Here is a 22,768-nt window from a genome sequence, read left to right as displayed (position 1 = left end):
TGTGAACAAAAAATCTTTCCACTTTAAAGGCTTTTAACTACTGCCAGAGAGAGAATATTGAGGTAGGTGGCCCTTGTCCTCACACAGTGGATGTTTGCATGTTCTGCAGCTAGACAGCAGTTGCAAAAGTAAATAAGAAATATGTTATTCTATTCAAAACAGACATTGGTAGGTAATGCTGCTTTTCAGTGCTCTGCCCTTCAGAGAGATGCTTGTCACTGATGCAGCCAAATTGCCTGAAAGCATTCTGTAAACTCTCAGATTATTATGTTGAAATACAAAAACTGGTGCTTTACAGCCTTTTAGATATCCCAGTAGTAGATGAACTAAGGTAAGTATTTAAAAAATGGTGATTAATGTCAGAACTTCAAAATGTACCTGAGAATGAGCAGTTCTGGAGAATTTAAACACTGAGTATACAGTGACCTTGAACACTTCCCTGAGCCTTGAGGTTCTCCCTTTAAAACTGCTTCCCAGCTTCTTTGTGTGCCTGTCCAGGGAGATAGCAGATTCATAAACTGCAGTAATTGAAACCAGTGTGAATTTCTTGAGTATGACTAATCTTTACCATTCCTTACCAAAAAAAAAAAAAAAAAAAAAATTGCCTAGTCCCAGCCAAGACTTTATTAATTTTAATATGAAAACATCCACACCTATCATGTCTCCCCTGAGGTCCTCCCAGGCCAGTGCAGAAATGGAGTCTGACTTCTATTGCTTTGGCTAGAGGCTGAGGATGTGAATTCCTCTGGCTAATTGCCTTTTGGATAACCTACAAAGCACCAGGGGTCGGATTCTTGGCCTGGTAACGTTGTCTTGGCTCAGTGCCCCCATTCCCATCGTAGGGAATCCCAGGAGGAGAGTGGCACCAGGTCGTTCCTCGCAATCTCTGCCTTTTAACAAATCTAAAAATGCCACCATCTTGGGTAAATCCCCCCCACCCCTCAAAAAAAAAAAAAACAAACCAAAACTGTGTGATGATCTTTAGCCATGCCTGTGACACGAGGGACTGTCCAGCTGGACCCTGAGGGAAAGGAAAAACAGAATTCCAGGTCAGCACCGGCCTACCTCTCACCCTGCCTGTGTGACGCTACCACATCCTTCGTGCTGAAATTATTTGCTGTGGAAATCATCCCCAGGTGGTGCTGCGTGGAGGAGATTTCCCCCATCAGTGTCGGGAAGGAAAGGGAGGCACGTGTGGAGCTTGTTATCCGTGTTACCAGGAGGTGAAATATTCCTCACTCGGCAGGGCCTGTGCACACACTGCTTGGAACAGAAGGGGCTGCTGTGCCCAAGAAAGGCCTGTGACTGCTTCCTGTCACAAAAAAAAAGGGCAGATTTGTGGCTAGAAGTCAAAATAAGTTTCTAAGGCTGATCTGTAGAGCCCCTGTGGGCTTTCCCTCACTCACAGAAGTTTTGCCTCCAAGCTGCAGATGGAGATGGGAATAACGTGAGATGCTCCCACAGACCTTGCCTTCCCAATCAAATCTCGGTTGCTAAACAGGCTATGTCTAAATCAATAAAAATCATTAATAAAAAAGAACTGTCAGAAGTTAGCCACTAGCCAAAAAGGAAAATAAAGAAAAAAACCCCCCACCCCAGACCCCAAACCTAGAGGATTTTGCAGTCTGAGAGGGAACACAGGGTGTGGGGTTGTGAGGGACAGGGCAGGGTGGTGTCACACCAGTGTCCCCTGCAGCCCCAGGCAGCCAGGCCAGCGGTGACACCGTGCAGGAGTGAGGCCTTGGAGTGGCTGCCTGGAGCAGAGCTGGACAAGATTAATACAATAAAGTGGGCATTTATTAAAGGCCTTCAATAGGTGCAGCTTGGGCAGTCAGGAGCCTCCCACAGGCCGCACCCAAGGTGGACAGTGGTCATGAGCTTTTCACACACTTATAACTTTGGTCCATTTACATTTCAGGGTTTAATCCTCCAATTCCAACTTTAAGTAATGAAGTAATTTACCCCCCAGTTTGCTCACCCCCAATTCACTTTTGTTTATACTTTCAGGGCCTGAGGCTGTAGGGTGCCCTTGAGTTTCAGGCCCAGAGGAATTATCTTGTCTGACGAAAATCTGAAGACAGGAACTAACACTGTATATGGAGCTTAGAGTTACCCACTGATGCAGCACAGGATCTGAAAAATATAAATGCTTAAATCTTAAGGCATCAGAAGGAGCACCCAGCTGGCCTGGAGTGACCCTCCCTGAGCCCAGGCTGGGGCTGATGTGCTCTAGAGGGAGCCACATCTGTCCTTGCTGTCCCAGATGGAGGTCACCATCCTCCCAGGCTTTCCAGGAAAGAGGGAGTGGCTGAGGCTGGAATTACTGAGCGTGGACCACCTGGGAAAGAGAGTGCAGCCAGCACTTGTCCTACCTCTAGGCACTCCACAGGAAGGATTAAGGGATGCTGAGTTGGTTTTGAGCTCCCACCCAAGCTGGCTGTGAAGAAATGGAAGGGCAGGCAAGTAAACGTGCATGTTCTGATATGGAAAAATGGCAATAGCATTTCTGCATTTCAGTCTCTAGCAGAGGTTGGTTCGGGTTACAGCGTTTAGATCTGGACTTGGAGCACTTCAGGGCTGGTGTCTGTTTGGGGTTAGGGGACTGCTTTCAGAACTCACACCTAGACCCTGGTTTTGACTGAGTACTCTGTAAATTTTATGCGTTTCTATCTCTGATGGAGAAAAAAAAAAAAAAAAAGGAGAAAAGATTTATCTCTGTGCATTTGAGAAAAAAAATCACATTAATAACGCCACCACTATTTGATATGGGAGGGGGGAATCCTACTCTCTTTAAAGGCAAAGTTGGGAAATAGCTCCCTTTTATTTCAAGGGATCAGATTCACAAAAACCACAGCCACGAAACACAACAGCAGCCCAAACCCTCCACACAAAACCTCTTGTATTTTATGCCTCCTTTTCTATTTCAGGTCCTCATTTGCCTAATTACTTCTCAGAGGCTGGCAGAGATTTTCCCTGCAGCGCTGAGCTCTGCTGACTGCAGAGACCCTACCTGGCACACTCAGTCAGTGCGTCAGCATTCTAGGTGGAAATGAATGAAAAATCAATCAGGGCAACTGCAGTGGTAGCATATTCAACTCTAACCTACTTTGTGCATGGTTTCAAACATTTCATTGTGTGTTCAGGCAGTTTTTGTTTAAAATGGTAAGTGGATCTGAAGTAGAATTGATCTTCCTTAGTCAGACTAATAAATGTTTTGTCATCTTTACTGCTTAGCTCGGGCAAATTTGCCACCCTGACCGCTAAGTTAAGCTGCAGACTTGATTGAAATGCCAAAACCCAGAAGAAGATTGTTTTAATCTTGAAAACCTATCACCAGCAGATTGCATCATGCAGTGGATATAGATACAGTGATAGAGCTTTGATTGTTTTAATCTGTATTTGCAGACCAGATCTAGAGTAGGTCTGGAAAATCAAAAGTACACCAGAACCTCTTTTGAAACACAGGTACTGCTTGTGTCTTACAAGGACTTTGGCTTAGGAGTATTGGTCTGTGTACTTTCTTTTTTTTTTTTTTTTTTTTTTTTTTTTCTGGTTGCATTTCTGTATAGGCAGAGTTAAATATGGATTGCCAGTTTCACGTAGTTAAAATCCACAACAAAGTGGTCCAATATTCATGCCTAAAAAATTAGCAGCTGTTGTAACTTCTGCCAGCTGAGTGGGTTCAATACATTAATAAAAAAACAATCCAAATCCTGATAAGATCACTGCTCTAACAAGTTGTGCAGTGCAACACTGTAAAAGGTTCCCAAAAAAAAAAAATTCACAATCCTCTTTGCTTGTGGTGCCCTTACAGTGAAGAAGATTCTTTTGGCTGTAAAGATGAAGACTCTACTTTTTCTGGTGCTGATCTCTGCCTGTTGGGCTGAACCTCACCCTGGCAACTCCAGTCTGGAGCATGAAAGAATTGTTCACATTCAAGGTAAGGAAATAAGTGAGAAAATACCAATATCTTCATGTTGCTGAGGGAAACAGAATAATGTGCTTAATTATTTTTAATTTACTTTTTATTTTTTTAATGCTGTTACACTGTTTTTTAAATACTTGTATTACTGGTGACCAAATGTTCTCTTTTCTGGTTGTATTGCACTATTGTTTCTCCTAAGAAAAGCCAAAAAAAGAAAGTTGCACTGTTTAACAGCACTTAGTCACAACCTTGCAACGGTTGGTGAGTAAAGTACAGCATGATTTAAGGCAAAGAGGAAAAGCATGCATCCTAAAGTAATAAACAACTGCAGTGGGTTGAAATACTTCAGTTTATTGTAGAATAGATTTGATTTTAAGAGGTCTGCCATACACAGTTCTCCACAGCACAGATATTTATTGCTCTGGTTTATTTTAAAAAGCTCAGCACATCAGAGATCATAACTGGGCAACGTAAACTGGTTTAAAAAAAAAAAAAAAAAGTAACTTACCCTGAAGGAAATGTGCCTTTCCTCATACCTTTAATTCACACTAAATATTATCCTGGCCTTCTGCAGAATCCTGTTTGGTTCATGTTTGAGTCCCAGAGATTTTAGCTGTGGCAGGATTTGAGCCTGCAGCACAATGCAGCTGTTTTTTCAGTCCCAGCTTCAGTCATTGAGGGGTATCCTGCATAAAAAAGAATCAGGGGGTTTATGCGGTGAGGACAGGCAGAATGAGCAGGGATTTTCCTGCTTTCACCCCTACCTTCCCTGAGCCTGGCTAAAATTAATTTTGCAATATTAAGAAATGCAGAATTACTGCCCCTCCTCTCTCTGTCTCTCTCTCACTCCCTCTCTCTCTTTCTAAAGTTTGATTTATTTCTCTCAACAGCCAGAAAACTGTGCTGTTTGTGTAAATATCAATTACCAGGCTAGAGCAGGGTACCAGGAAAGGGCTGAACGTTCAGGAGTCCACAGGAGAGGCACAGAAGTTAAAGGCACCCTGTACCTATTAAAGCAGGGATTGTCAAGGTCAGGCAAGGAGTAGCAGAGAGCTGCTCTCCCTCTGAGGAGACAGCCTGAAGGTCAAAGGAATGTGTTGCCAAATGTAAAATGAGGATCTATCACTGCTCTGAGATGATGAGCACTTGTTTCCCAGGGCAAATTTATCATACATCCATGTCTAATAAGCATATATTTTGCCTCTCCTTGTATAATGCAGCTTTTTGTCTCTGAGCTTGGTTTTTTTGGAAAATGAAATTAGTGTGATATTCAGCCCTTCAGTGTAATCCAGGAGTCATATATGCCAATTGTTACTAACCCAAACAGTTCAAAGATGACAGAAGTTTCAAGGTGAATCCTTCTCCCTCCCCGTGAAATCTGACCTCTCTCTCAGGAGTTCATTCCTTGAAGGAGAGCTGGATAAAGATTTAAATTTGAGCTCTACCACAAGCCCTGTCCTCCAGCTGGTTCAGGCTCCGAAATGCACAGACAGACCCCAAATCAAAGAGACTGAAAGTGATGGGGACGTGGCATTTTTTGCTTCTGTTTTTTGCCACTCCTCTCTGCATTGTGGAACCCCACAGGGCTGGGATCCCTCTCTGCCCAGTGCTGCAAAAAATAATAATAAAAAAAAAGATAAATCTACACCTGGAGGTAGGATGAGATCAGGGAACACTGTAGAAGATATTCAGGTAGTTTTTTAAATCACATTAAAAAATTCCAGCATCCCTCTCCACAGCTGAAACCCAGAAGATGTGTGGCTAAACTCTGCCAGGCTTGCATGCCTGGGAATGCCTTGGAATTACAGAAGGTGTGAAAGGGATTTCCTGAGGCAGAGGAGGAAACTGTGTTATATTCCCCATTCTTTGCATCATGTAACCTCCTGTAGGCTGAGTTTTATTTGTAAAAAAGCTGGGTTTCAGGTCTTCTTACTGTGAAAGTGTTCTGCACCCTACTTTTGTGACATGGGAAACACCCACATCACAAAATCTTCCACATTTATTTTATGGTCTTATGCTTCTAATGCTGCTGTTCTTTGGTTTCCAATCATATTTCTTCTTCTTTGAGGCTCACTTTAAAACATCAATAACACCATGTCCCCACAGCTACCATCTGAGTGTGCTTCTTCAAATTCTTCTCCAAGTGTATCGCCTCCTGATTACTGTCCTAATTGTGTATTGCAACCTGTTAACATCAGGAATTCATCTTTACACTGGTTCTCATCTGAATTCTGACTCCCGGAGTGCACCCAGCCAGGGCTTTATTCCAGATTAAATCCTCGTTTGGCCTCAGTATTTCTGTTTTCCAGTTAACAATGCTTTGTTCTTCAGACCTTGGACCAAATTTGCTGCTCCCAGCTGTGCTGAAGTGCTAATCAATAGTCTGTGGTGACAGGCAATATTCAGCAGTCAGTCTCCATCACTGCCACTTGAAATTAACAACTACAAGATCTATATCAATAATTTTTCACACTCAAAAGGATGAATTTTGCATTCAGCATTAAATGTTACTTTTCCCACCCTTCCTTCTTCAAGTATTTTAAATGCCCACTCTCCTCCCCTCAGTGCTGCTTAGTAAACCAAATGAAAATGTTATTTATCCTAAAGCCACAATTACTTTATAAGGTAAAATTAGCGGAAATATTAGATACATTGTACTGAAGGCAGTTCACTGGCCTTTTTTATATTTTTTTTCCATATCATTCAATTCCATGAAGTCCAAGCAAATGATATATCACATTCCTTAGCCTTATACATTTGTTTTTATTACATACCTGATATCAGATTACTCTGACTTTCTTTGGCAAATATCTGCTTAACCTTATCCCTCTTTCTAGTGCTGACTCTATTCCTGTTGTTCAACAACTTTCCTTCAAAATTTGTTCTAAAGTCCTGTTTGCTGCTGAGGTCAGACTAATTAACTGGCTAATGGTTGAATTACTTCCTTTACACGAATTTGTTATTGTGCTGCTGTCCAGGAACACCTGGTGCTGTCCTAAAGTGACAGGTGAGGCCACAGCAGTGTCTGTAGGCCTGGGTACACCAATTTTCTGCCCCTCCATCAGTGTAAAATCTCCTGACACGCCCCTCAAACTCAATATTTGTCAACCAGAACAAAGAATGCCTCATAAATTGTTATTGTTCTGCAATTATATTTTGCTTTCATGGACACAGAGCTCTGCCTTTCAAGTGTCCACTCTCTGGAAAAGAGTTTTCTTTATTTTTACTAAGCACTTTCCCAGTGTCTAACACTGCAGTAGACACAGGTCTGTGTCTATGTTCTCTTTTAAATATTTCAGTTTTTCTCTGGAAATGATTTCCTGGTTTCATCAGCAGCTCTACTCCTGCTGGCAGTGTCAGTTCCAGCTTCTGGTTCTCTCCTTGTTGGTTAATACAGGTAATTTGGACTTCAACAGGTCACAACTTCAAAAACTGCAAGACAGTTTTACATCCCAACTTTTCACAGTGTTTTCAGCTTATTTCCTCTGTCCCAATTGGTTTTAATATATATTTTTTTCTCTCCTTTAGTTTTATTCCACTATGCACAAAATTCATAAATTTATAAAATTTGTATTTATATGAAAAGCTGCATTTTAGGTCTTCTGTGGCTTTATTTTCTTTGCTGAAGCCTGTGGTGGATTTCATGGTTTTGGTCAGGCTGCTCTTTTATCGAGGCTGCTTGACCCTACCCCCTTCCTCTGGTAGTTTGTCATTTCAGTCTCGTAACAAAAAAAAAAAAAAAAAAACAAAAACAAAACAAAAAAAAAAACACACAAAAAACCCAAAACCAAAAACAAAAACAAAAACAAACAAACAAAAAAAATAAAAACCCACAAAACAGAAACCCCACACCCCAGAAAAACCCTGTGTGCCTCAGGGAGACACCAGTTTCACTCTCCAGAAAAAGCCACAACCATAAATTAAATAATCTGGTGAGTGTAAAAATGGGGCTGAAGTGTCCCCACACCACAAGAAAACAGCATTGCCCCCAGCACAGCAACGTAATTAGAAACTCAGATTTTTCTCCTGAATGCCTGCAAAGCCCTCTGACTTTTCAGAGAGGATGGCTCCTTTCAGTGCTCACTTTGTCCATCTCTCTGAGCTGCCCATGGTGCTGCTCTCTGACCAATTATCCAAAAAAAGACAGACATCCCCCTGGGTGTAGCTGCTCTGAAAAATAACCAGAGTTGACTAAGCCACCACAGTAATTCCTGAATTAATTACCTAAGGGGAACCAGAGCCTTTAATTTTATTCCAGTATGGTCAGGTTGTAGAAGCACAAGAAAAGGCAGAGATGGGAACAAAAAGTTTGGTTCGTGGAGCATCAAATTTCACATTTCAGCTTTCCTCTGAATGTAATAAATTCATATTCATATTCATTTTGATGTGTTTGAGGTGCAAGTATGCTCCCCTTTGCTTATCAAGATCTCTGCACAGATTTATTTATGCATACTAGAAAAATATTTCAACACGGAATGAACAGAAAAATTTAAATGCTGCACCATTGGAGCAAACAAACAAACAAACAACAAAAAAAACCCCTAAGCACACACAAATTAGTTAAATCAATTAACCAACAGCAAAAGAAGGGGAAATCTTTGACCAACTTATTCTCCAGTTTTATTTACACTCCACTTCTTTTCCTTCAAATCAAGTCAGCACCAACAGAGAGTAAGAATCTGAACAGAGTTTCTAGGCCAGCCAAAAACATGATAAAAGATTAAATGCATTGCTCATCTGACCTTTTACACTAATTCTTATCTGCTCAAGATAATCTTGATTATCTTCACGCTTTTCTACTTTACTTTTGACTTCTTTCCTTCTTTCCACCTTTCTGCATTTTTCCATTTTCCATGACACTGACATTTCTTTCCATTTCCTTGCCTTTGTGTTTTCTGCTTTATTTTGTTGCTTTTTTTGTTGGTTTTTTTTTTTTCCTTGTCCTTTTGTTTTGCCATTCAGGACAATTTTGACCATGCCACGATGCACTTTCCTGTCTCTTGTTGCAATTGAGCTTTTTCTTTGATTTCCACACAACCTGCTTCCCTCCTCAGACCATGGCCTGGTACCACTGCAAGGGATAGAAAAGTCAGGAGAGAGCAGAAATTTCACCTCCAGAAATTCCACAAAAAAAAAAACAAAGAAAACCCCAAAAACAAAAAAAAAAACAAAACAAAACAAAAAAAAAAACAAAACAAAACAAAAAAAAAAACAAAACAAAACAAAAAAAAAAACAAAACAAAACAAAAAAAAAAACAAAACAAAACAAAAAAAAAACCCAAACCACAAAATTACAAAAACAAAACCAAAAATGAAAATAAAAACAAATATGTTCTCTCCTTGAAGGCATTCAGGACTGCATCTTCTGGAGCAGACCTTAACTGATGGGTGCCAGGATATTTGGGTTATTTTAAAAAAATATTACTACAGAGACACAAGGGTTCACAGGTGGAACACGAATTTAAATCATTAATTTGCCTTTGCTGGTTACGTCAGTGGAATTCCATATTTATAAATAGCATTTAGGGGTGATTAAGGGACTGGAAGGGCTCCATGCGGTTTCTGTGTAATATTTTGGTTTTGTCAAACAGTCCTCATGCCACCCATGAAGATTTACTTCTGTGAGGGAGGAGTGCAGAGACTTTGCCTTGATTTCTGCTCTGCTCTGTGACACCTGATCTCCATGAAATTTATCTACACCCAAGCAAAACACACTTAGAAGTCATTTAAGGCAATAATTTGGAAGAGATTAAGTTTGTTATTTCCCTGATGGTTTTATGTGCTCTTAGGTCTCCTAGAAACCTAGACCTGAGTTAATATGTCCTTTTTAACAATTCCCCCCTCAACGTGTTACTCAAGCTGAGGAGATGGAATCAGCTGAAAAATGCTTTATCTCAGCCTTGTAATGTCTTTTTTACAAAGACAGATTTCTTCCCTGCCATATATAAACCAGGCATTTTCAGCTGTACTATTATTTGGAAACTGAAGCTTCTAAGTAAGATTTATCTAGCATTTCTCTTACCAATTTTATATCAAAACTTAAGAGGAGTGTGTTGGGGGTGTTCTATCCTGTCTGTTCAGAGACAGGAACACGGGAGGTGGATCCTGGCCTTTTCTTTCTCATGACACAGCAAAACTGCATTAGTTCTTGAGCCAAAAAAAGTCACATGTTTTACCAGTCTTACAGATGATATATAGAAGATTTTCAATCACTTTTTTTCCCAAAAGCAGAAGTAAAAAGGTAGCTAGTTAAAATACATTTATAAAAAATGTTCATTATGTGCAAAACATGTTTGTGATTCTCCCTCATGCTTTTCCTCAGCATTCTTTGAGTAATACATCCATATATTAGTTCATCAATAATGCACTTCTCTAGATATTACAGAAAACAGGAGGCACTGTTGTCACAGAAATTATTTATTAATTTTAAGTAACATTTTAGATTTTTAAAAAAAATTTGAGGGTAACAACTTGCCACTGCTGTGGGAAGAGTGAGGATATTTTAGCATGAACTCAAGTCCTTGGAAACACTACAAAAAGCCAGAAACAACTCTGTTTATTTAAAACATAATGGCACAGGATAATATTAAGCTAGGGGCTTGCTAACAGTGTGGGACATTTAGGGAATACATGAATTTATCTGACAAAACACTTCTGTAATGTCATCCCTGGCTTATGACTTTGTTTTTCCCATCTGTAAAAATGCACATCTTTTCCTCCACTGTCACTTTGTGAGGCACTCCATGAAATTGCTGGAATAATCAATTTCTGTGGCCAGCTCAGCATAAGATTGTGGATACTCCTGGTGGATGAGGCAGATAAAGCTGTTTGCCAAGGGTTGTGGTGTGACTCATCCTCTCTGCCCCACACTGTGTTCTTGGCCCTCCAAGACTGGCTTGCCAACATTCTGGTGTGCAGAACCCAGTTAAGAGAGAAAAATAAGAAAACTAGGAGAAAAACCCACAGTAAAAGGATAATTAAAACACACACACACACAAAAACAAAACAAAACAAACAAACAAAAAAAAAAAAACCCAAAAAAAACCAACCAAAAAACCCAAAAAAAAACCAAAAAACCCAAAAAAAAGAAAAAACAAAAAAAAAACCAAAACAAAACAAAAAAAACCCCAAAGAAAAAAAAAACCAAAAAAAACCAAAAAAAAAACCCAAAAAAACCCAAATAACCCCACAAAACACAAAAAACCCCAAACAAACAAAAAACAAACACAACAAAAACCAAACACAAAAAACCCCAAAAACTAAAACAAAAACAAAAACAAAAAAAATACCAAAAAAAAACCAAAAAACCCAAAAAAAAGAAAAAACAAAAAAAAAAACCAAACCAAAACAAACAAACAAAAAAAAACACAAAAAAAACCAACCAAAAAAACCAAAAAAAAACCCCAAAAAAAAAAAAAAAAAGAAATTCACTACATAACCCAACAATCAGCCCACAATCAAAAAGACAAACAAACCTTAAAACATGTTCAGCAGTAAAATTTGGAGCTAAACCAATAAGGCAGCAGGTGAGACTGAAGTGAGAGCTCCAACAGAGCAAGTCCCCCTTGCTGTCCTTGAAATGGGCATCACACTGACCAACACCAAGGCTAGAAATGGACAGAGGAAGAGGAGGAGGAGGAGGAAGAGGAGGACAGAACAGGTACTCAGCCTGTGCCTTTTCATTTAAGGTAGCAAAATATCCTTTCCTTTGCAGTTCATACTGTATTTGGCGCTGCTGAGATACAGCAAAGCCAGCCCAAAAATCAACTTTTTGAGTGAGTTTTCATTTCTGTCAGGCAGCTCTTCCCTGAAGCTTGGGGAAATCAGCTGCCAGAGCCGTGTTCTGTCCTGGACACGTTCTGCATCCTGGACAAACTCTGTTCTCTGTGCTGCCTCTGTCATCCTTCTAACTGCTCCAAGAGGATTAGCAAAAGGCCACAGTCTGTCAGAATCAATAGCAGGGAAGCAGGAGTGGAAAAAATACTGCAAATTAGTCACCAGTGGGGCCTGGTTCTGTGCTAACAGCTTGGCTGCTGCCTGCCTGACCATGCCAAATGTGCCTGGAAGGGTGGAAAGCCCCACCTGGGAAATCTTTCTCATCCCAATTCTGCCTTTGGAGCTGAGACCAGAGCACCAGGGTGTTGTCACCTCTGTCCCCAGCAGAAGGAGCAGCTGGAAGCTGCCCAGCTCTGCTTTTCCACCATCTGAGGCTCTGGAGTGACCTTGTCCCCAGGCAAGATCCCAACTGTGCCGCTTGCAAGGACAGCTCCTTAATGAGGGTTAAACCCACTCCAGTCCAGGGGTTTCAGAGTTTACAGTTCTTTTTCACCTCACAAGTGCTCTGTTGGCATTTCTGAAGGAAGCAGTTCAGGAAGGAAGAAGTGTTATCCTCCCCAAGTGACACCCTGGGCTCCGTGACTCAGTCCCATCCTTTTCCTTCTTTCAGCCACCTTCCAGATATCCTTGCCATTTAGAGACAGAAATAATTTCATTTACAAGGACTAGCCTTGTCAGAATGCCCATGAGGGATCTGCCACCCTTCAAACTAGTGTTTCCTCCATCTCCCATCACTGTTTCACAACAGATCAGCCCTTGTTTCACTAAGATAACCCAGGAATAAGAATGCATTGCTCCTCGGAGCTCAGTTTCACAACAGTAAAACCAGGGACAATCACATATTTTAAATTAAGGAATTCTGGTTTGCTCTCTGTTTGGTTTCTTGGGGGTCTGGGTTTGTTTTTTTGGTTTTTTTTTTTTTTTGGTTTTTTTTTTTTTTGGTTTTTTTTTTTTTTGGTTTTTTTTTTTTTTTGTTTTGTTTTGTTTTGTTTTAATTTGTCAGCTCCAGGAAGAGCAAGACCATTCATTCTGCCATACTCCCAAAAATGTGCAGTTTAGGTAGATTTGGCCCTGGCTCTCACTGGCTGCTGGATAATGAAGACCTCTAGGCCTCTTGCCAAACCCCTGTCATCCCATTTTCAATCCCAAGTCCCTGCTGCCTTCATGTCTTCTAGCCCAAGCTGTGCCTTGTTCCCCAGTCTGACATCTGCTTTTCCTCGAAAGCCAGAGGTCCTTCCTCCTCTCCCAGATCTGGGAGAAGCAGCAGCAGCAATGTAATTTTCTGCCTCACTGTCTTTCCAGGGAGAAGGGAACATCATCCCATTTTCTGTAAAAAAAGAACTGGCTTTTGCAAAATTTATGGGTGGAGGAACATTTCAGGTGCCACATCTCCCTTGGAACCTCCGGGGTCAAAGGAGATATTTGAGAAAAACCATGTTTTCCCCCTTCCCTTCCCTTCCCTTCCCTTTCCCCTTTCCTTTCTTTTACCCCTCCTCTTTCCTCTCCTCTCTCCTTTCCTTTTTCCCTTCATTTTTCCTTTCATTTTCCTATTCTTTTTCCCTTTCCTTTTTTTTCCTTTCCTCTTTCCCTTCATTTTTCCTTTCATTTTCCCATTCCTTTTCCCTTTCCTTTTTTTTCCCCTTTCCTTTTCGCTTTCATTTTTCCTTTTTTTTTTTTTTTTTTTCCTTTCCTTTTTCCTTTTTCCTTTCCCTTCCCAGTTTACCATCCCCTCTGCTCTTTACAACTCCCCAGACTCATGTCTGGCTGCTGCAGAGGGCCAGAGGAGGTGGGAGGCCGCCAGCAGGGAGGAACATCCCCAAATTGGGATGCTGATGCTGGAGTCAGAGGTGACAGTGCTCTGGGCAAGCCTCCAGGCCCTGCTGGCACAGGCACAGTTGTTAGAAAGAGTGAGCATTAACTGAGTCAGAGCCTCCCTCCTGCCCCAGTCCTTTCTGCTAATATTTATTAACTTGACTATTTCGGCATTAAAGGCCCAACATAGCAGAGCTCTGAATCAGATTTCTTGGTAACAAACCACCCCAAAGCATAACATTTCTCCTCCCAAGGTGGACAGAGGACTGTGGAACGTCTTTGTCCCCAAAGGAAACAGGAAAATTTGCAGACAAGCTGTGCTGGCTGTCTTCACTTTCCTCCTTCTCCTCCTCCTCCTCCTGTGGAAACTGCTGGTAAAGCTTTCCATGGTGCCTTGCCTCAGATCACCTCTCTCCTCGGATGCTCTCCTCGGGAAGGCGGAGGATGGATTATTGGAGCATCCCTGAGCCTCTGGAAAGGAGGGCAGCAAAAAAGAACATCATTTCAAAGGGGCTGTAGGCCACTTGCTCTGCAGCTTTGGTTTTTCACCAGGGAAAGGTCTCTCACCCTGGCAAAACACCTTGCAGCACTCAAATTTGCTCGTTCTTGAGTAAGCTGAGCCCTGACCTGTGCAGGGAGCAGCAATGCTCCGAGCACAGCACTTCCCAACAAAGAGCTGTACCTTTGGGAAACCTGTTTTCCCCAGGCAGATGCACATTTGCAATTACCACCCTCAGACATGCTTGCATAAACACAAAATTCTGCATTCCCTGGGGTGCAGCTCAGTGCAGTAGTGGGCAGAGAGGGAAATCCAGCTGGGGCTGCAGTTTGGACAGATATTTCGTTTAACCACAGAGCTGTCACCAGGCCTCAGGAGCCTGGGACTGTCTGGAGGGATCCAAAAGTCTCCCTGCAGACCCCTCATGCTGTGGGCACACCAGAGATTCCTGCAGTGCTGTGGACAGACAGCTGGAGGGGTGGGATGGACACTCCACATCCATCCATCCCAGTCCTTTCCTCCTCCAGCCACTCACATCTCCCTGGCTGATGACATTTTTCCATCAATTTTTTTCCTGAACCAACCCAGAAAATTGCTGCTAGCCTTCACAAGGCCATCCTCTCAGCAGCCTCTGTGTTTTTTGGGAGCTCACCCGCAGCTTTTGCTGGATTTAGAGAGAGCCAGGTCAGGCTTCAGAGTGGGGAATCACATTTTTGGGCAGCCACATCGACTTGCTGAACATGCACAGGGGGTTGCAAAGTCTATTTTCACAGCCTGTGAGTGCAGAGTGAGGTTGGTGGTGCTTCCCCAGCGAGCTGGTGATTTATTGGGGGTTTTGGCCACTGTATGAGGGGTCAAGGAGAAAAAACCCAGTGGGAGCACTGAGCTTGCTCAATCAGTTCTGCAAACTTCACATGAGGAACAAAGCAAGAGATACTGAAAGGAGGCAAAACTCTCACTTTTGGGTATGTCTGCTGACTAGCACATAAAATCTGCATTTTCCAGGGTTTTCTCAAGGCAGCACAGGCTGTAAAATCCCCAGAGGCTCAGGGCTGGGCAGAGCACCTGCCCCAGCCGAGTGTCCTAAGAAAATTATTTCACACGGCAACATCTGCTGCTAGAGGGAAGGAAAGCAGGAAACCTGGGGTGAGGAGGAGAGGAGACAGACAGTTACATGCAGGCTTGCATGAAAAGTGAGATCAAAATCTAAAAGACAAAACAGTGACAAATTTTAAGGAGGTCAGAAAAAAAGATGAGGAAAAACCACATTGGGATGATGAAGAGGGTGGGCAGCAGAGGAACAGATTTTACATTTGAAGAGCAACTGGACTTCCTTACTCTGGTCAGAAGAGGAACTTATACTCCAAAGTTAGAATAAAATGCAAATAAAAATGCCTAAAATATCTACTTTAGATTTTTGCTGACACTTTTCATGTCAGCATAAATAATGCTGTTTGATACATAAATGGTTTTTCTGCTTTGTGAGTGGGATTCTCTGCATCTCAGACCATAAGGAGTTTGTGTGCTGCTGCCTGAATAAGCAGAATCCCTCCAGAAAAATTGAGTTATGAAAATAAAAAATAAAGCACTGATATACAACTCTTGAACAAGGAAAATATGAAAAGTATTTTGGAGCCTTTTATGGGTGGTGGCATTCATTCATCAGCAATACAACTCTGTAAATCTATTTACACAATATGAATATAGGATGGTCTTTGCCTGTGTGAGGGGCATTGAGAGTCTTGAGCTGAGCAACTAATTATTTATAACTGGTTTATAAACCTTAGCACTGAACAGATCCAAAATGATTGCAGGGTGGTGATCCTGCAGGTGCAGCTGGTGATGCCTTGTGAAGGCTGACCTAGAGCAGAGGCTGGACAGAGTTACAGAATAAAGCATGGATTTATTAAAAGGATCTCCTCCATGGATCCAATCCAATTGGATTGTCCTTGGATCTTCAGTGGATCCCAGGACAATCCAGCTGTCCTTGGGCAGCACAAGAGCCCAGCCAGGGCTGCACCCACGATGAACCAAAAATGGTCCCAAAATGCACAAGGGCTCACAGGGTCTCTCACTTTTATCAGTTCTGCTCCATTTGCATATTGCAGTTATTTATCCAACTACAGCTTTAGGTTATGCAGTCCCATCCTTCTTGTTTTTTCTCTCTTCAATTTACTTGTTTATAATGTTTGGGCCTGGAACTTGTAACCGTTTCCTTTGGTCAGGCTGGAAAAGGAATTGTTATCCTTCTCCAAAAGGAATTGTTATTCTTTTCCAAGGGAAAAGAGTCTACCTACCCTGGGAGGAGAACTTGCTAACACTAAATATGAAGCTCAGAGCTACACACTGAAGCAGCACAGAATCTGAAAAATACAAAAACTGAAACTTAAGGCACCAACAGCATTGACCACACCCATTTTCAAGGCACCCCACCCATTGACCACACCCATTCTGTAAAAGGAAGACTGCAAACCAATTTGGTGGGTTTTTTTTTTTTACCCTTTTTTTTTTAACCTTTTCCTCCTTCAATGCTACAGAAAACGGGCCCCGCCTCCTCGTGGTAGCAGAGCAAGCCAAAATCTTCTCCCACCGTGGCGGCAACGTGACACTGCCATGCAAATTCTACCACGAGCACACCTCCACCGCCGGCTCAGGAACCCACAAAATCCGCGTCAAGTGGACCAAACTCACCTACGATTACCTCAAGGAAGTGGACGTGTTCGTGGCCATGGGGCACCACAGGAAGAGCTACGGGAGCTACCAGGGCAGGGTGTCCCTGCGGGAGAGCAGCGAGAACGACGCCTCGCTCGTCATCGCCAACATCAGGCTGGAGGACTACGGCAGGTACAAGTGCGAGGTGATCGAAGGGCTGGAGGATGACACGGCAGTGGTGACCCTCAATTTGGAAGGTAGGTGACACCCTGAGGCACACCTGGAGTGGGATTGACGTGGTGTTAAGGAATTCCTGGGTTTTTTTTCTCTCCTCCTGCTGGTTGTATTGTCAGATATTGCATTACCGCTGACATGTTATCGGCGATGTTGTGTTATCACTGGTTTTGTCTTATCGTGATTTTGTCTTATCACTGATTTTGTGTGTTATCAGTGGTAACAGCAAGCTGAGGAAGCAGAATTCATTGTGCTCTGGGGAATCCTGGCCTGGCAACAATCATAAATTGGACCATCATCATGGCTATTATAACTTAGGCTAGCCCACGGCATATCCAAATTCCAGCCAGACCTGGTGTGAGAGGAGCCAAGAAAGGATGAGCAAACACAGTGTTGAGAGCTCCACGTGTTTCTAATTTGCTCCTGTCATTTTGCAGAAGCCGCTGCATCTTTTTACCTAGGTGAAATTATATCAAATTCCCCCACAATGCCAGTTTTACCAAACTTCAGGATATTTTAGATTATCAAGCAAATGCAAGTGTACCTTTAAAGATAAAAAAAGTTACAGTAGTTATCCAGGGACAGTGGGTTTGCATTTTTCCAGCTTTATAATTAGATAAATTAGATTTTTATATTGCATGTCAGGATGACTCCTACATATTGTGTCTAATAATTTTCTTCAGCATTATTCTTGAAAACCGTAGAGTGAAAAAGTAATGAAACAGGTTTAAACAGGACAAAATTTCAGCTTTCCTTATTTCTTACGCAATTCAGACACATTTTATGAGTTTCAATATACAGAAAAGAGTGTCTGATCCTTTCTTTTTTTTTTTCCCAAAGCACTGCACTGAACACAGAGGTAAACAAATGTTTCGTAAGGACACATCACTGACTTTTACACTCACCAGCAAGTGTATGCCAGAGGGGTATATCCCTCTGGGGTAAACAGAGGGATCCTGAGAGAGGGAGAGGAAAAAGAAAGGAAAAAAGAGAGAAAAAAGAAGAGAAGAGAAAGTACAGAAAGAGGGGGAAAAGGAAAAAAAAAGGAGGAAAAGGGGAAAGTAAGGAAAGGGAAAAATTTTTTTTAAATGGAGGGAAAAAGGAAAATGGAAAAATGGAGAAAGGCGGAAAGGGGGAAAGGAGGAGGAGAAGGAGGAGAAGGAAAGGAAAAGGGGAAAATAAAAGGGAATTTTTAAAGGAGGAAAGGAGGAAAGGAGGAAAGGAAAAGGGGCAAAGAAAAAAGGGAAGGGAAAAGGGTTAAAGAAAAAGGGGAAAGGAAAAGGGGTAAAGAAAAAGGGGAAAGGAAAAGGAAAAAAGGAAACGAAGAAGGAAAAAAGGAGAAGGAAAAGAAAAGGAAAAGGAAAAATGAAAAAGGAAAAGGGAAAAAAGAAAAAGGATACAGCTACCCTGCACATTAAGAATGTCTGAGTGGCTCTTGGAACCAGATCAACATAATGGGTTTTACATAGTTCACTTCTTTACGTCTATTCTCCCATTCCTAGCTGGAGGCCAGAAAAACTTCCCGTTTGGGATTGCAGGAAAACCCTGCCCAGTTTCCATGCCATGGGGTAGTGCATTTAGGTTGTTCCACCCCACATAATTCATCTTTAACAAGAATGTACCCTTTTCTTTTCAAACTTACGAGACAAAGAGAACTGGACATTTACGTATTTAGCTTGAGTTCTCTAAAGCAGTTATGAGTGAAAACAGAAATGAGCTGGAGGAGAAAAATCTTTATTCTTCTGTGCTGGCCAAAAGCTCTCCTGTGTTTGGCCTCCCTTCCACTGGGGCAGGCTCTGCAGTGGCTGCTCAGCCCCTAAAGGGAGAAAATTCCTCTTGGCAGGCCCAGCTTTACCTGAGTGAAACAGTTCTCCTCACTGCCCAGGCTCTTGCTTCCTTTACAGCAAAAGTTCATTATTTTTCTGCTGTTAAAAGCAAGGGAATTGTGCTGTGAATGCTTCCTACTGTGCCTGGGAAGGGGAGATGCTGATGGATGTGGGAGCAGAGCAAGTTTTCCTGAAGCTTGGTACAAAGGCTTGTGCACATGCAGAAATTCATACCTGAAATTCATTACTGGGTTAAAGCTGCAGTGGGAAAGCAATGAGAAATCATTTCTTTGCTGCATGCAATGACACAAGGGAGATTTGTTTTTAAAAAAGGAGATTTTCTACCTTTTTTACTGTTGCTGTTTTGTAATACAGCACCAGCCTTGGATACAAGGTCAGGGTCCCTCCTCCAAAATAAGGAAATTCATAAGTAGAGGAGGAATCATATTTCTTCAGCCAAGTGTGTTCCAACCTGTCCTCAAATGAAAGTTTATATACTTTACACAGTGTCTGGCTAACATAAGGAACAATGGTTTTTCAGTGATTTTTGTCACCCATGAGGCAGGTGTAAGGATGTTCATTTCTGACATTGTGGTGTTTCTTAAACTGGAAGAAACATTTTCTTTGCAAAACCTCATGATAAAATGTAACCTTTCAAGTAAGATAAGAGTGGTGAGAGTTTCAGTGTCAACCCTGCTTGTGTTGACTAAACCCAGTAATTCTGGGTCTATGGCACACTGAACTTTCCTAATAAAAAGATAAATATTAAAATATAATAATATTACAGTGGAGATATATAGCTGATAAAATATATTTCTCTTTTTGTATGGCCCTGTACTTATTTTTTCAACACCCTTGCAGCTTTATGTAGTTCTGGCATTAAATTCCATTTCATGTATTTGGGCAAAGCAGAAGAGACCAGGGAAGGAAAAAAAACCCACAATATTTGTGAACAAAAATTGAAATGTATCAGCCCATTCTAACTTTCTACAGTCTGGTGTAAAGAATCAGTTTAATCTCACAGTGGGAGTGATTTGCATCAGTAGCCTGATGTCCTGAGGTGGTGGCCTTCAGGATGTTAATTGGCAGCAGGAAAAAGCCATTTTCACCCAGGAATGCCCAAGAGCAGAGCAAAGCAGCTGATGGCTCCCTGTGCAAAACCCATGGCCATGTATCAATACCAAAATTCTTGACCTCAACCTCAATGCACCTTTTTTCTTCTCCCACTGTGACAGCATTTTATTTTTTCTAGTCTTAAAGGCCTCCTGGGGTTGTTATTAAATAAACAATTCATAATAACTGGGCACTTTTAGCTTTGGAAAAAACCTCTGAAGTTAGAGTCAGTCTGGATTTGTTACATACCTTACATTTCTGTGACTGGTTTTCTTCATTTTTATTAATTGGGAGCCACAGCATTTTTTTCCCTAGACCAGAGAGATTGTGCTGAGCACCAGCTAAAGCTCAGAACTGGAACCCACTGCAGTTTTCCACAACCATCAGATTTAGGATTTGTTCAGGTCCTAAATCATGTCATGATTTCCATCCTGTTTGCACCTTGAAGTACCAGGACTGGCCTAAGGGTTGGTCCGGGCTCAGCAGCTGTAAGAAATGTCAAGTACTGAGGAAAGCAGGAAATTCTTTATGGAGAACCAACCTCATCACCAAAACCATCTTCCCTCTGAGCTGGCCTTACTCTCCTCCTGCTATAAAATATGGATCATGAGTTTTACACTCTTTGTTCAGTGCCCTGAAGTCAAAAAGCTGATATATTAAAAGGTTTGAGACAGCAGGCAGATATTGTTGTCCGAGTTGTGAGCAAAAAAAAGAATTCTCAGCTTACACTAAATTTTATTTACGGCAGCTTTTTACGTTCCTACACTAAATTTTCTTTATGTTTGTGCTTTGCTAGTTTATTTCCCCATGAATACCTGGCAGTGTGATGAATCTCACTGTGCCAGGGTTGTGAGTTTGGCCTCCCAGGCTCCAGCCCTCAGGTGCTGCTCAGGCACAGGTTTTGTGTGCCCTCCCTGCAGGAGAACCAGGGGAGGGGTGACAGAGAAAGTGGGACAATGCTGAACAGCCAAAGGCAGGCTGTAACTCCATTAAAATTATTTTTAATAGTTTCTCTCTTCAAAGGGAGGTGAGAGTTGAGCACAATAAGTTTGCAATACAGGCTACAAAATAATTACCTTTTACATCCAATGCTACTGGGAATTTGAAGATCTAGATAAAATCATTAAAAGCCTCTGTAGAAAGCAGCTTCTAGATAGAACCTAACTCTTTGTGTGGCTCCCCAAGAACAAAAAAACATCAGCATTCATGTTCTTGCTTTGAGGTATGTTGGCCTTTAGGTCCAAGAAAGGAAAAAAAAAAAAAAAACAACAAACAAAACCAAAAAAACAAACAGGCATCCCTTTCAAAACCAGACTCTTTAGTTCAAAATAGCTCAAGCAGATCCATAAGCTTCACATAAACAAATTTTTTCAAACTGTCAAAACAATCATTTTTTAATCTGTTCATTTGGTGTTCAGCTGGATGTAAGCAATGGGGAGTTCAGAGTTGAAACCAACAGGAAATCAACTCCATGCTCTCAAGAGCAGGAAAAATCAGATTCAGCCTAATAATGTCATTTTTGTTTCCTCTGTGTGTTGCTGTTCCATCCATACAGACACCAAAAAAACCACATATTTCTAATATCCTCTGTGTGCTAATCTGTTCTACTCTCTGAAAAGCTGATTTCATAGGACACAGTTTTTGTGGGTGCCTGGAACAAAAACCAAAGAGGGGTTGTCAAGAATAAGTCATGGCAGACCAATGTAATTCCTTCTGTGGCAGGGCTTTGCAGACAGAGCTGTGGTTGCACAGGCTCCAAGAAATGGTCCTTGAATGATGCAGGTGAAACAAAAAGTTTAAGAAGTCGTCTGAAATTGACAACACGGAAGAAAAGTGTCAGAAAAATTTAGGAGTAATTAGGCTAAGAAGAGTAGAGAAAGGCAACAGTCCCCAAACTTTTGATGAAAGCTAGAAATTTTGATAAAAGCTAGAAAGTAGAAATACAAGGGAATAATCTGCCCTGGGCCAGATCAGTGTGTTTTTATTGATTAGAAGTAAGCAGCCCCACTGACAGTTGTGGAATGCTGGAGAGAAAATATTTCAAGGTTCAGTTTCATTTTTAGGGAGATTGATACCTGAGATTGGCAGCCAGTGGCTGGATGATCAGACATCTGAAAGTTCTGAAAGGAAAGAAAATGGAGACTCTGTGAAAATGAGGGGTTCACCAGTTTTTATGGAATTTTAGGAATCCAGCAAGGAAAATTTTGCCCTTGAGTGTATGAACCTGCCAGGATAAAACTGTACCCTACAGTACTTACAGTACATGGCAAACCCTACTGTTGCCCCATGTTTGCACTGGCTGCAAGAAAATTTCCTTTTCAGTTTTGCCTAAAACTTAAAAAACCTATTTCTTTACTCTGGCTGTGAAAAGACCTTTTTATTTTTTTTTTCCCCCCCACCCCCGTATGGATCAACAGAAATTCATGTTATTCTGTTTCCACGTGTCAACACCCCTGAAACTGCTAATTGTGGTTGGTGCTGGCTTAATTAACACCCAAAAATCGTTAGAGCAGGTGAACTTTCTGAGGTTATTTCCTCACCTTGTTGTCCTGAGTAAGTGCTACAGCTGCTTGCACTGACAGTGTGTGTCAAGTGACTTCTTGCACTGAATTTTAGGGGTTACCTAAATTTCAGGCTACATATAAGACTCTGAAATACAAATAAGACAAATACACTCCAAAAAAACCACAGCAAGTAGGGAAAGTTGTACATATGCTCACTTGAATGAGAAATCCATAGAAATCCCAGTGTTCCTGTGGGGAGGATAGGAATATAATACATCCATTTTTGGTAGAAATCCCAATTTCCATTACAGGATTCATTTTCTAAACTGCAATTGCTTGGTCACAGGCGCATACATCCCCTCGTTTC

At 41.6% G+C, this 22,768-nt stretch overlaps 1 protein-coding gene across 2 annotated transcripts in view; it reads left to right on the top strand.

Moving 5' to 3' along the window:
• The first annotated feature begins 3,840 nt into the window (after positions 1-3,840).
• HAPLN1 (hyaluronan and proteoglycan link protein 1) overlaps positions 3,841-22,768 on the top strand; it is a 31,697-nt gene continuing 12,769 nt past the window's right edge. The window contains exons 1-3 of one of the 2 annotated variants that reach the window (XM_041426655.1): positions 3,841-3,940; positions 5,734-5,736; positions 16,610-16,981. In XM_041426655.1, coding sequence (XP_041282589.1) covers positions 3,841-3,940; positions 5,734-5,736; positions 16,610-16,981 — 475 coding nt within the window. Of the gene's footprint in view, positions 3,941-5,389; positions 5,393-5,733; positions 5,737-16,609; positions 16,982-22,768 lie in introns of both variants that reach the window. The other variant, XM_041426656.1, reaches the window with a different exon arrangement.

This window comes from Onychostruthus taczanowskii, unplaced genomic scaffold, assembly GCF_017590055.1.
Source record: "Onychostruthus taczanowskii isolate IOZ18803 unplaced genomic scaffold, ASM1759005v1 scaffold92, whole genome shotgun sequence".
NCBI lineage: Eukaryota > Metazoa > Chordata > Aves > Passeriformes > Passeridae > Onychostruthus > Onychostruthus taczanowskii.
Note: the sequence above shows the minus strand (reverse complement) of the source record. Positions and strands in the feature narration are given on the sequence as shown.